Genomic DNA, 15,330 nt, shown 5'->3' with positions numbered 1-15,330 from the left:
TAAAAGGGTAAGTCTCAACACACTGAAACACTGCGTTTTAAAAAAATACATGTCAACTGCTGCAAGTTTTTTTCATTCCTATGTGAAAGTAAAATGACTGGCACTTGTTTTGCCTGCAGCAACATTGGTTTTGTGCAAAAACATTTGTAATTTTCATATGAAATTTATTTTTCACACAAGATCCCAGTGTGTGTTTTTTTCTTTTTGCAAAATGAGAAAAATGCACGAACACTTCCTTAATTTTGCTCAGTAGAGCGAAGACTCTTGAAATGTTTGAGTCTTACTGTGAGAATAAAGAAACAAATATTTGCTAGTGTTGAAAACTTCTGGGAGTTTTAGTCCAAGAATATCTGGGGACTTAAAGGTTGGGAACATTGTTCTAGAGAGTATGTTATAACTGCTAGGGAGGGGCCTCAAATCCAGTGTTTCTCCATATTTCACTGGTGTTAGGCTAATAGGGTTTACCTCTGAGTCAGACATGCATAGGATAGCACTGTTGGGAGAACATTAAGCATCTGCATTTTTATTATAGTAGATATAAGAATGATTGGAACACTGAGCTAACATGATTCCACTTGTCATTTTTGTAAGATAATCCTCTGTGTTTCATATTGAAAATAAAGTGTAAAATGAGAGGGGGGGGTTAAGGGATCATTGGTTATAAATGTAATTGTGATTAAAAGCCTTACATGTGCTTTAAATTTGCAAGTCTGCAAAACTTTCACACATTCCTATATTTCATAATGTACATAAACACCTTCCATAAAACATACAATTTAAGATTTCCTAAGTTTCCTAAGGACTAACCCAGCCAATCGGAACAGAGTATGCATCTCCTATTTAATGTATGGAATCAGTCTTGCATGTGGCATTTGCCTGGCTGCTGCTTGAAAAACGCTAAGATAGAACCAAAGCAAAACTTGCCTCTGCATATCAGTTTAATGTTCTGTGGAAAAAAACAAACACTGTGATACTGCACTGTACACCTAAGTTCAAGACAAATTAATACCCAAGCTACAGCTGGTCACTTATTCACATGAGAAATTCAATGAATTTGATTTCCTCTTAATGGGAGTGAGAAGAAAGTTAACCCCTGATACTGCTTTTTGGAAGCAGCATGCTTTTCCCCCTTTAAATGCAATGGCCTCTCCTCATCTCTCCTATGTACCTTGGCATGCATGACCCCACTGGGAACACTAGGCCACTGCCTGCTTTTGTAACCACTGCCAACCTTCTTGTTTGGCAAGCTGGTGAATGCTTGTTCCTGTTTGGGTTTGCTGGCATCTGCCTTAGAGTGGGCGGCTTAGGATAGACAGTAAACCAGTAGACCTGTCAAATCTTGTGGCTCCCCAGGGAACAGCACAGTGCCCAGTGCTGGCAATGCTGGAAGAGCCAGCCTAGCAGTAATTACTTGGGTATCCAATTGTGGCATTCTTTACGTGTGAAAGCTAGTGGCGGGGGGGGGGGGAACCCTGACATGCACAAATGGATAAACTTTGATCTGTTGTATGCCTTGGTAATTCATTACCGTTCTTCCATTATTTGTCTAATTGCAGCCACATTAGGACCAGCTCCTAGATGGGTATAGAAAGGGCCTTCATCTTTTTCAATGATCTGTTCTGTTTAAAACAAGATTGAAACAAACAGACAAATTATTACTGCATTGTTGTTGATTTCTCTGAAAATCACACAGACACACACACAAAGTCTTACGTTTAGTTTCTGATTATTTTGGGCCACATTTCTTAACAACACCTAAAATTGTTTAAAGAACTACACAACAAAAAAAGAGTAAGACTAGCCAGTAAAGTTACTGATTTATAGCTATCACTTCAACATAGTGAGTGTTCATTCATAATTGATAATTAGGTGGGGTGGTTGACATTTTTATTTTTATTTCACTTTGGAAGGTTTTTTTAAAAATTTAAATATAAATATTTGCACTGAACAACATGGTAAGTAATATATAGGAAACAAGAATCAAATTGTTTTGGCTGATAATGCTACAGGTCGGAAATTTTTATGAGGCAGGGTTAACACAAGGAAGGAGGAAAGGAAGAAAAACTGTTTTATCTACAGCAGGAGGGAAGGAGAGAGAAAAATGTAAGCAAGAGAGTTGGGACAGCTGTTGTAGCTTGGATGAGGAGCCAGGGGCTAGGAGTCTGAATGCCCAGCATTCCTCCTGTCAAAGGGTTCAGCCAAGTTCATTTGAAGTGTGTGTGTATGATGAGGTTCTGTACCCATCATCTGTGTGGCACTGGGCAGGTTGCATCATTTCAGACCACCACCAGAAGGAGGTAAACCACTCTGAGCACTTTAAACCTAGAAAATGGGGGTCACTGCAAGTCAGAAAAAACTTGAGGGCATATGGTCATAATAATAATAATAATCAGGGGAACTGGGAGGCCTCAGTAAGCTATAACAGAATAAACACTGCACATATGTTCATTAAAAAAAACCCCTCAAACGCAACTCACCAACACAACTGCAGGAAGGGAAATCATATTGGGTTTTGACAGGTGTATCTAGTAGGTTTTTCACAGGACTATCAAATAACTTGGAAGGTGACTCTAAAAAATGATTGAGAGCTGTTCCAACAGTTCTTTTTGTTGGTGTTTTTTCATTAGAATGAAAGGCCTGTTGATCTAAGGAGGAAGCATGAAATTCTGCAGCACTGGAATTCCTTGACAGAATAGTGATGGGTCCTAAACTTTCAACTTTCACATGTTTTGGTGATTTGATAGTAAGGGACTTGTGATCAAATAGTGTTTTGACCTGAATCTGTTTCAGCTGCTGCTCCATGGTTTCAATGATGCTCTTTTGTTGCATGCTCTCACAACCAAAATGCTGAGCCTCTTGTTTGATTGCTTTCTTCCATGTTTTGTTTTCCAACTGCCCTGCCAATGGAGGGAGGCAGGGGTTCACCTTGGACCCAGCTTCAGATTTGATGGACTTGTGGGTCATAAGATGACATGTCTCATGTTTGTTTTGGTTAATCTGTTGCTCTTGCTTGTTTAAGATGTGCCACCGAAGAGCAGCATGCTTCTGAAAATCCTTGTGGGGTTGAGATGGATGATGGATCTCCCTTTGATCCAGGGCATGAGAGGTTACCTGCTGACTATATGATAAATATGCTTGTTGAGGATGGGTAGGTTGCTGGCTGCACATGTTGGCAGTTGAATTAGAACATGCCTGTGTTTGCTGGAAGGGTACTTGGAGAACTGAAGGTGGGGGAGACTGGGGCTTTTGTTCCTGAAAGCACTGGGAGACGTCTTGTTTGGGGCCCATACTATTTGGATAATATTGCATATGCTGTAAGTTATGGGTTATGTTTTCTGTAAACAGCTCAGTGTTCATAGGCTTTTCCTTATTCTCAGAAATTAAGTGCATATTGTTTGGGTAGGAGGAATGCTTTGGAGCAGCATTTGCTTTGAACGCATTATTGTAAAGGGAATCTCTGTTGTTTATACTTGATCCCTGTTCCGGTCTGGTTTGTGAGGGGTGTACTGGGAGCTCCACTGATTTGAAATAATTGCTTGCTGATTCAAAACATTCCTCTAATTTAAGCTGACTAAATGTTGTCCTTTCACGGTGTTGCTCTGGAGTGCTACGGGAATGGGAAATGATCTGGGGAAGTTCTCTGTTCTTCATTTTTAGTTCTGGCTGCTGAGAGTTCAAGGCCAGTTGTGGAGTCTCTGATAGTTGCATTGGCTGAGCCTGGAGCATCTGTTGCAAAATATGAGAATGCACGAATTGCTCATTCTCCAGTGGTGAAGGATTTAAGTGCTGTGACTTTGACTGAACCTTCAAAGGCTGTTCACTGCGGTGTTCTTCTTGTGCCTGGAAGTGGAAGTGCTTTACATTGTGTTGTTGTTCATGAGATTTCAACAGAGTCTCCATCTTTGAAGGAGATGATGAGTGCTTTTGGAACTGCATTTGCTGGTCATTTGTCAGATGAGTAGGCAGTTGCATTGGCTCGCTCTTGTATAGTGCTGGTATTTGCTCACATTGTGTGACATCCTGGTAACAGGTCTGTCCTGTAATCCCTTGTGACACATCGGGGCTCTCAGAATATCGTTTTGGATGTAGCTGTTCTGTTGAACTTGACTGGAGCTGAAGCATAGTCCTCAAAAGCACCTCATTTGATTTTTGGGGAGACTCACCGGGTCGAAAGTGAGGGGAAGTCATTCCTGTCCACAAAGGTTGCAAACGAGGCTTTGCCTGTTGAAATTGATTGTTCACTCGAACTTTTTCATTGTCAACTAGACTCTCCTGATTAATTTGGCCCAAGAGGTGCTGAAAGTGGTATTGTAATTCTTTACTGCTTCCTAATATTTGTTCGTCTTCAATTTGACCCTCCAGTTTTGCCTGCATTTCATTGGGATACTGTTCTTTAATGCCTGATGCCATTGCAGGGAGCACCAGATCCTTTTCTCTGACAGGTGGCTTAGAAATCTGAACATCTTGTTGAAGACTCTGTTGAGAACTAAGTGCTTGTTGGCAAAAGTCAGGCATTTGTGTTGCAAATTCCGCCTGTAGCTGCTGCTCTCCATTCTTTCCTTCTCTATAATGAGTCTCCTGACTCTGGGTCTCAGAAGGGTTATTATGCTTTTCTGAAGCTCCAGAGGATAGAATACTGTGTATCTCTAGCGCAGGAGAAGAAGCTGCAACTGGAGGTGCCGTAAACGAATCCTTGAACATGGGATCTTGTTGGAATAAACCACCATTTTCTTCTCCTGGCTCTGGCAATTTCTCTGAGTTATCGTTTAAAGCTTTCAGGTTGCTGTGGGGATTTACTGAAAAATCTTGATTGACAAGTGCGTAGTCTGAACTGTGAACCTGCCTCATGTTTCCCGGAGCCTCAATGTTCTCTGTAGGTGACTGGTGTGTGTTTTCCATCTTTTGCTGCTCTAACTGAAGCTCTGAATTCTCAAAAGTGTAGCATGGTGGCAATGTGGGTAGTTTATTGGAACCTTCTGTACTGTGGATATCAGTAGCCACAGAACCTAGCACCTGAGGCAGCTCAGAGTTTGAGGTTTGTGGGGAGCTGATCTGCCCTGAGGTATGGGATGAATGCGGTGTGCCACAAGCCAACTCGTTCATAGCCCGAGTGCTTATGGCATTCGTAAGAGATGTGTTTTTTTGCATTGCAATGGAAACATGGTCTGGATTATATTGAGAGAGCGTTTTCTCCAGGAGTTCACCATGCATGGTTTCCATAGAAGAGGCAGAAACGATAGCACCATTAGGCATTGGCACTGTCTTGTTCTTGTGTAGCAAGACAAAGTCCCTGTTGTGGCAATTAATATTTTGGCTCTCCTGTTCATTCTGAATTTGGGGAGCATGGGGAGATTCTGAAGCACCACAGTTGTATCTTGAAGACTGCATAAGAACTGAAGCTGCATTTTGTTCCACATTAAAACCCGTAAAGTTTTTCTCGCTGCATGTAGAAGAAGCACCTGGTTGCCTGCTGCCATCTAATGAGGTATCTTTTTCTCCTTTTGCATCTTCATCTTGTCTGAGTTTCTTATTCTGGTGAAGCCCATACAGAGACGGCTCACTAAAAGTCCTTTTTATCCCACCGTTTTGCATATATCTGTTACAATTTTTCTTTTCCTGCACAAGATCAGGACTTATTCGATTATTTCCATTTCCTTTCACAGCATGCTTTGTTCCGTAGTTGGCTTTGAAATGCAGCCATGTGTGGTTGCCATTCATTTCAATGTGAGACTTATCTGTGGATGGGCTTCCATTCTGCAGCTTCACTGAGAAAGGTTCTGCCTGGCAAACATGAGAAGGAGGTGGTATTAGAAATGGGCTCAGACTACTGCCTTCAACATGGTTGGTTCTATCCTGTTCCATCTGGCCTATTCTGGGGCCATCCACAAGGCTGCCCTCTTATTGTATCTGAAAAAGAAAATAGGGGAGGGGAGAAATCCACATTTACTTGACACACAGCACATAAAGTTGCACACCATCATAGTATATAACAATTGTTTCGTCAATGTGTTCACCTAATGTACACCATATTTCAGTAACCTTTCTTTACCTTTCCTAATTGAGGAGATGCTTCCACATTAGAGTAGACAAAGATGCTCTTTAATAGTCTTGGTACACATTTTAGCACCCAGGCTGGCACTTTGATCCACCGTTGGGTCTGTCCTGACTCTACCTGTGTTTTATCCTTGTCCGTAACTGTCTTACTTGAAGTTCATTTTTTTCCAAACTTTTGCAGTGGGAGTTTCTTTTGCTGTTGTTTTAATTTTACAAATAATCCCCCTTTTTATTATTCTAAGTGGTATGGCACTACATCAATCATCAATGTTGCAGATAGTGTATTTTTCTGCAATAGAAACTTCCCTGTCATTTGCTTTGATAAGCTGCTATTAACTTTAGACTTTCCCGTGCAATAGGCTGACAAAGCTTGCAAAGGCAACAATTAAGACAGAAAATAAGTGCCCCAAATTAAACAATCTTACATGCTGTCCATCAAGGTGTTAATAAAGAAACAATTTATTAAAGAAAAGTATGTTAATAGAAATGCTGGAATGATTAAAGAGAGCTTTGCAAGCAGCCACTGATGCATAAAAGGTAGTATGGAGGGGGGAATCCTCATACTAGTTGTGACAGAAGGGATGCATTGTTTAGGTTCCTTTACTTTCTACATGATGTTTGCTACTGTACAGCCATTATCTACAATGATGACATGGAAAAAGTGTGTAAGATCCAGAAAGTGTTCAGGTTATACCTCTTTATTCTAAACATATTCTGCCCAAGCATAAGGGAATGGAGAGACACTGGTTGTTGGTGGGTACCTCTGCCCCTGAACTCTGTGCTTCAGGCATTGATTTAACAAAGTACCTTTGGCTGCAATGGCATTTACTAGCAGGGCACCGATATCTGAGGTCAAAGCAAATGAGGTACAGTACTGTTACACTTGGGAAGGGAATGTCAGATCAAGCCTAGCGCAGCAGGGGCCTGTGTTAGAGAAGGCAGAAGTGGTCAGTACCTTGGACAGAGCACTGTGAGAAAGCTGGCTCAAAGGTGCACAGGTCTTCTCAGGCCTCATAAGAAATGGTCAGATGCCAGACTAAACCTACTGTCATCCTCTTGCCTAACAGGCCTCATAGTGGGATGTGGTGATTCTAAAAAGTACTTTGTTCCATCTGTGTCTTCATTTGGTTTTGAGTGAGACTGAAGAATAGGGAGCAAAACAAGTAACATGCCACTTGAACCTTTGCCTGTTAAGCTTGTTATGAATAAAATAACATAAATCTGCCCTGACTTGGATTCTAATATGTCTATGGTACAAATGCATGGTATTTCCTTTGACTTATTGAGGTGCTGGATTGAAGCAGTTTCACACACTGCAGTCTGAGAATGCCAGGAGGATGCTTGGAGAGAAACACTATATCGCCACGTGTTAATCACTGCATATCTTGGCTGTTAACATTTTGCTGGATATAGCTGCTATTTGGATCTGGAAGTTGCCTTAAGGAAGGAATAGTGGTTCCAATCAGTTTGGTGGCTGCAAGTCCAGTCTTAAAGGAAAACCATTCCTGAATTCCACTGACTTGTCTAAGTATCAAATACTAAGTTCCCTGCTTGAACAAAATACATAAGCAGACAAAACCATCTTATGGAGACTGGGAACTTATTGAACTATCCCGTAGCTCAGTGGTCCCCAACCTTGGGTCTCCAGATGTTCTTGGACTTCAAATCCCAGAAATCCTGGCCAGCAGAGGTGGTGGTGAAGGCTTCTGAGAGTTGTAGTCCAAGAACATCTGGAGGCCCAAGGTTGGGGACCACTGCTGTAGCTCATTTGGAAATGCACAAAAAAGTCCCCGCTCCACCTTCTTTGGACACTTCTCCAATTCTTAACCCAGATACATTGATGATTGTTTGTATAACACCCATTTACTCCAACCCACACAAACAAAAGTCAATAGCTCAGAGCCCACTTTGGCTGGGATGCCAGCTTTCTCCCTCCTCATGAAAATAACTTCTTGCCATATTTATCCACACATCCAATCTAGATTAAGGCATTTTATATGGAGTGCCTTCAAAAAAAATCTTCTAGCTTCAGCTGGGATAGATTAGGGTGGTCAAGCTACTGGCTAGGACTTGCAGCAATTAGTACATTTCATACACTATTCACAGATAGTGACCCAAGTCATCTCTGTTCTGTAACCAGTCCTGAAGCCAGATTGCAATAGATCTGGACAATCTACATCATTCAGGAACCTTTGGAGATGGGGTGCCACCACACACTCCAAAACTGTGCCCAAAAATTGAACACTGATAATTATCCAATGCAGTGAAATTTATGAAGGGCTTTTTTGAACAAGGGTCTTACTAATGCCTCCTTTGGGCATGCTGGTTCAAAGAGGCATTCACCACTCCCTTATCTCATTGTGCCAGTCCCCCTTCTTTATAATCCAGGAAGGTCAAGGGTCCAGCCCATCTCCAAAGATCTTGTCCACATTCTTAGGCTGCACCAGCTGAAATGTATCCATTATAGCAGGACAAGCAGAGGCCAAAGTTATATCAACAGGACTTATGTCAACTACAGCACTGAAGTTGGATTGGATCCAAGCAACTTCATCTTTCAAGTGTCATGCACACTCTTTACAGCATGCAGTCCAGTGGTCATTGTCCTCCTTTTGTGGCCATCTGTGCAGCAGGCCCTTGACCACCTGGAAGAGCTCTACTGGAAAGCTTTGTATAAATGCAATGATGGCAGAGAAGAATTGCTTCAATGCCACCACTGTCACAGAGTAAGCTTTCCAATGAACTCTAGCCTGATTTTGATTAGATCTGTTCTAAATTATCCACCATTGTCACTCTAGTCTCCATCCCACTTGTTTCATCATCCCCAGCTTCCTAATTAACCAAGGAACTGGTTTGATTACACTCCGTGGAAGGGGATACATAGGAACAATAGACCTGGGCACCTCTGCATTCTACACATCTGCCAAGGCCTTGACAGGATTGCTTGCCAAGACAATCAGAAACTCCTCAACAGCTGTCAGGAAACCATTTGGATCCACTAGAATTCTAGGGTAGGCCATTTTATTAGTCCCTCACACCTACAAAGGTTCAAAGCTTCAATAAGCCTAAACACTACCAAGTAGTGATCTGTCTACAGCAATAGAAAACCAGGTCAAGAGTGTGTTCTGAAACATGGACAGGCCAAATGCCATTTGAGACAGCTCCATGGTCATCATGGTAGACTTAAAGTCCTGAGCCACTCCTGGCAAACTGGCCTCCACAACAAAGTTAACGTCTCCCAGGACAATAAGCCTAGGTGACTGCAGTACCATACCGAAGACTAGATCAGCCATCTCATTCAGGAAGACTGTTGTGCAGCTGAGTGGGCAGTACATGAACAGAATCTCTATTCTACCCAGGGCACCCACTCTCAGGTACACACACTCAAACCCAACTGTCTGTGGGACAGGGCACCTAGTAAGAGTGACTGAATTTCAGTAGATTATTGCAACTCCTCCTCCCAGGTCCCTCACCCCAGGTCAGGCCAGTTGCTGCACAGAGAAATATGCTCAAGAATGAATAACTCCCCAGCTTCATCCAACAGGTCTCTGTAATGCAAGTCTGTTCATCCAGGATAAAATTCTAGATGCTAGCTGTCTTACCCTTCACTGATCTTGCATAATAGCGTATATTTTACAATTATTTTGATAATATATTTGGAATATTTTGCCAGGAAATTTGAAAACAAATGGACATTTACCATAACTGTAGCAATATAATGGAAAATTCCCATAAAATGGGAAGCTATTTAACAAGGCTATGAACCTTCTACATCATAGTACCAGTTTTCCAAATGTACTGAAAAATAAACCGCACCTTTTCAAAAGCACACTCTTTGCTGAAATAGTCTTTCCCATATGGATCCTGCTTCCATTAGTTACTATATTTGAGGAAGGATACGTATCAGCTTACATTTCTCCCCTACCAGCCCTGATTTGTTAGAAATTCATGGCACATCAGTAGCATCTGGGAAACAATTATTGCATGTTGGACCAATTCCGCAGTCTAATCCATCATAATTATGGCTGGCCTCCTTAAAGATGTCATGGTACATGACTTATAGCAGCACATTAGTGTTCAAATACATGAAGATCTCATTCACTCAATAAGCATGCTAAGTAATTCCACCAATACCAACTGACACTTTTCTCATATGGGGCACAACTATAAACAGCAATTTTGACATGTGTTGCTGCTGAGGCTACTTTTCCAAAAGACCTCAATTTTCAGTCATTTTACCTCTTTTTGTACAACAGATTTCTAGATCTGCACAATAGGCAGGACTTCAGCAAACAGAATGATTTCACTCAAAAAAGGCATATTTCTAGGTGTGCAGCAAGTTCCAAATTCCCCCATTTCATTTCGCTACAGGTTAGATCTAATCTATTTTCTATCTTCTCTGTGGTTTGTTGTTTAGTCGTTAAATCATGCCCGACTCTTTGTGACCCCATGGACCAGAGCACGCCAGGCCTTCTTGTCTTCCACTGCTTCCTGGAGTTTGGTCAAATTCATGTTGGTAATTTTGATGACACTGTCCAACCATCTTGTCCTCTGTCATCCACTTCTCCTCTTGCCTTCACACTTTCCCAACATCAGTCTTTTCCAGGGAGTCTTCTCTTATCATGAGATGGCCAGTACTGGAGCCTCAGCGTAAGGATCTATCCTTCCAGTGAGCACTCAGGGTTGATGTCCTTCAAAATGGATAGGTTTGTTCTCTTTGCAGTCCAGGGGACTCTCAAGAGTCTCCTCCAGCACAGTTCAAAAGCATCAGTTCTTTGGCAGTTGGCTTTTTTAATGATCCAGCTCTATAGTACCCAGATATTTATTAAGTAACACTAAATGGGTGAAACTTGTAAGTCAATGTTATTGGGCACAACTCTCTTAGGTTAGTAGCCAGGAAATGGGTAACTAAAGATGTTTGCTACAATACATTGTATTAAATATAAGTGATCCCATCAAGCAACATGAGAATTAACAAAGTTATCATAAATGTGCAACTTTCTACAGTTGACTATTGCCCACTCAGGCAACTAGTGTGGCTAGGGAAAAAGACCCATTTAATTCAGGAAATTTGGTCAACTACTGAATCCATTATTTGTCCATGTTACATAAACCAAAGTATCATCGAGTGCCTTATCAATGGTGGTATCAACATGTTTGAATACATCTTTAAATACCACCTGCGATCCCTATAAACAATCTTCTAGCCAGTAATGGCTGCTTTGATTTTTATACTAATGTCCCTAACTGCTTATTATTTTTTAAGTATTATATTTAGCGTTGTATTATATTTATATCATATTTATACTTTATCATAGTAGATTATATTTTATCATGGCACAGGGAGACTTTTATGTATTACTAGATATGGAGGGCAGTTTGCAGAACAAAAGGTACTTTATGGAACATTTGCCAGGCAGAAATATTTTTGGTGGCCTGAAATACTTTAATTGCCCTTCCTGCTTCAATGAAACAGGCTCTACACTCCCCTTTGTTGTAACCCTGATTCCCCACTGCACTTCCAGGGAGAAGAACCAGTCTGTGTTGCTTTGGGCAAGCTGCACAGTTCCAGAGCATCCACAGAAAAAGGGAATCCGAAACCACTCCTGAGTGCTCTATATCTAGAAAACTCTCAAAAGGGTTGCTATAAGCTGGAATCATATAATTATTGTTGTTTATGTTAGTACTATCTTTAATTGCTATTCTGTTATGTGCTCCTACTTAACAGCACATGCTCCTACTTATTTGCCACCTTTCTCAGTACTCCTAGGCATGTTCTGAATTTCAAGAAAGGTAGCCAAGTCCTGTTCCCATGTGAATGTGTTCCAGGAGAAACAAAACTAAGAAAGTCCTATGGAACCCCTATGGTCTGACAAAAAAATGCACACATTTTTGTGGACTGCATTTAATGAAGTTGACACATTTTTATCCCATGTCTTTTCTAATAAGTTCAAGGTGGGAGGTATTATCTAATTCTTCCCCCTCTGAAAGGTAGTGAGGCTGAGAGGCTGTGACCAGCCTGTTGAATTTCATGGCTCAGTGGACAGTAGCACCTTGATCTCTCATGTCCCAACTCATAGTTATAACTCCAATACCACACAGACCCTCTGAATACTGCCTATGAAATTACACAGGATAGTATGCCAGTTTGCTACTAAGGAGACAAAGTGCCTTTTCTTCAAAAATCAATATGTTTATTTGCCTGGAGTTTGTTGCACGTTTTTAGACACAGTATTGATTTTCAACATATTTTTTTTCCAAAAGTGACACAGTAAAATTGGGCACCATACTAAAATATCTAAATCCTATTACAGTGGGGTCTTGACTTAAGAACAGCTTGAGTTAAGAACATTTTGACTTAAGAACTGCTCTCATAGGAAAATATTGACTTGACTTACATACTTAGATTTGAGTTAAGAACTGAAAAAAACCACGTGGGAGGCAGGGGAAGTGCAAAATTTGAACTTTCAGTTAACTGTTGGCCAGTGAAAAGGGTGCCTGTCTGCTTCCTCACTCCTCCCCGCGTTTAGAGAGTGGATTGGGAGACAGTCTTCAGACTGCCTGGTACTGTACTGCCTGGACTGTATTTTCCCTGCCTTCCCTGAACTTTCTTGACCTAAGAAAAAAAGAAACAAAATATCTCCCTCTAGTGGTCAAAGGCAGAATAGCAGCTTCCCATTAGTTTCTGCTCCCATTAGAGCAGATACGGATCAAATGGTTTTCAATGCATTCCTATGGGAAATGCAGATTTGACCTGAGAACTTTTTGACTTGAGAACCACCTTCCAATATGGATTAAGTTCTCAAGTCAAGACCCCACTGTATTTCCCAATACAGTTTCCTTCCTTCTTTCTTTAATAGGATGATTCTTTCAATATGTAGGTCTTTGGCAGAAGGTATCAGTGGCTGATGGTGGCTGTAATTATTCCTAAAGTCAGAATGGCAATGGGTTGGGATGAAGAACAGCAGAAAGAATAACCCTAGAAGTGTCCTAAACACTAAGGGCCATGTCCAATCCAATCTCAAAGACAAAAGAGGACAATAGCTTGTCTGTCTTCCCTGCTCACATTTTAGAAAGAGGATGAGAAAACACAAAACAACATTGGATGACATAACTGTTTTCTCAGAACCCATTTAGGAATACATATTGGTAGGAACAGGTGCCTAATCTGTTTATGGAAACACTGTCAGAGTGGCATGCCAAGCATAATTCCAATAGACAGAGAACTATTCAGAAGTGTGATCTTAAAACGAACTCTAGCAACAGATGTATAGAACTCCACACAAAGCCATCGCTGGGCACTAAAGAAATAGTTAACTGGACTCCAACAATCATTAGATGCTGGGGGCTTTTCTCCATTTCCTTCTCTAGGCTTGATCCGGAAAATGCATACAGTTAGTTACAATGTTTACAACTGTCACTAATAGTAGTGATAATATATATAGTCATTCTTATTCAAAGGAAGTTTTCTCTTTAGTCCAACTGTTTCTTTGGAGAGTACATTCCATTAAAAGTGATAAAGAGACCATGTGAGAGCGAGAGAGAGAGAGAGAGAGAAAAGGGAGGGAGGGAATCCTACCGATATACACTTTATCTAAATGAAAAGACTAGAAAGTTTGCAGACTGAATTTTACTTCTACTTAGATGTTCTGATCTTTACCAACTAAGGCTTGGAAGCAGGGTTTTAAATAGTTCCATAGGGGACTTTTGTACTCCCCTCCCCAACCCCACTTTCCTTTTAAAACATACTCAAAGCTTTGAAAATGTCATGTACAGTATAACTCTGCTCTGGCAGGTTGCCATCTACTGCCAATCCAGTTCAGCTCCTAATCTTCCAAAGTACCTGGAAACCCAATTAGATTCAGTACAACTTTAGATGGCTTTAGTAGCGCTGCGTTTCCTTGTACATTTTCAGGTGCTGAGGAGATATAGGAAAGATTAATGAAAAGGTTAATGAAAAATGACCCTCTGTTAGTCTTTCTACAGACTTCTCCTTCAAAGTTGGTGACATGTTGGTTACAAGATTATTCCACAGATGCATAACTGTCTGCCCATAGTGTGCATGTAAGCATTGGTGAGCAAAAGAATCAGTGCAGCGAAAACAGATTATTTGTAAAAGAGATGAGGGTTGGTATAGACTGAAAGTGCTGACTTTTGAATGTAGCTTTTATGGAATAATGAGACAGCAAGCCCAGATGCATAAAGGAAATCACCCAGCCACTTCATAAAAGGACCTTGGGAGAAATAAAAGTACTTATCTTGTAAGTTTGTTTCACTATGGTGTTAGGAGAAAGCTTTTCTTAAATTGACTTACTGTAGTGTGGCTTTTTGTTTACTAAAAAAGAGTGATGCAGAGTCAGGAGGTTTTTTGAAACTGCATATCTGTGTTTGAAAGAGCACCAAGTAAGATCTAGCTTTCACAGCAACCATTTCCAGAAGGCTGACCAATGGTGTATGTGCGCATGCATGCACACATGTATGTGGGCATGATAATTTGGCAAAAATATAGATGGGTTTAGAGGATGGGCCATGTACGGTATATCACAGAAGTGAATACACCCCCTCACATTTCATAAATATTTTAGTATATCTTTTCACGTGACAACACTGAAGAAATGACACTTGGCTACAATGTAAAGCAGTGAGTATACAGCTTGTGTAAAAGTGTAAATGTGTTGTCCCCTCAAAATAACGCAACACACAGCCATTGATGTCTAAACCACTTCTGTGATATACTGTAAGTTTCATTACCATCAAGTCAATTCTGACTTATGGTGACCCTTTTCAGGATTTTTCAGTAGAAAATTATCAGAAATGGTTTACCGTTCCCTTCTTCCAGGGGTGCCTTTTGACTGTGCAGGTTGCCCAAGGCCATATAGGCTGGCTTTACTTCCTGGAGGCACAGTGGGGAATTTAACTCAAAACCTCTGGCTCTATAGCTAGAGACATATGCTAGCCAACCAGCCTAAGTTTCATTAGAAACCTGCATATAATAAATTTAAGCACTGTTGCATAGACAGTACCACACATGATTGACTGGTAACAGTCAGGAATAACTTTTACAATGAAACATCTCAAATTGTCAAAAAACTCTAGAACAGTCATATTAAAATCAATATGATGCTACCACGGTATGTGAGACAGCCCTCTGACAATTTGGCACAACAGTATGAAATAATATGCGCCTGCATAACTCTAAAAAAGCCAAGAGATTGATCATATCCCGTGGGTCTTGTGAAGTCATGGTGAAAACTATTGGACTGCAGTCCAGAAAGAAAT

General features: G+C 40.9%; 1 protein-coding gene across 2 annotated transcripts in view; it reads right to left on the bottom strand.

Moving 5' to 3' along the window:
• TET2 (tet methylcytosine dioxygenase 2) overlaps window positions 1–15,330 on the bottom strand; it is a 71,535-nt gene that overhangs the window by 17,517 nt on the left and 38,688 nt on the right. For both annotated transcript variants that reach the window (XM_020796411.3, XM_073001846.2), the window contains exons 2-3: window positions 2,478–5,907; window positions 1,529–1,619 (exon numbers count right to left, since the gene is read on the bottom strand). In XM_020796411.3, the coding sequence (XP_020652070.3) occupies window positions 1,529–1,619; window positions 2,478–5,862 (3,476 nt within the window). In that variant the 5' untranslated portion in view covers window positions 5,863–5,907. The remainder of the gene's footprint in view (window positions 1–1,528; window positions 1,620–2,477; window positions 5,908–15,330) is intronic.

This window comes from Pogona vitticeps, chromosome 5, assembly GCF_051106095.1.
Source record: "Pogona vitticeps strain Pit_001003342236 chromosome 5, PviZW2.1, whole genome shotgun sequence".
Classification (NCBI taxonomy): Eukaryota; Metazoa; Chordata; class Lepidosauria; order Squamata; family Agamidae; genus Pogona; species Pogona vitticeps.
This window is presented reverse-complemented; position numbering and strand designations above follow the sequence as displayed.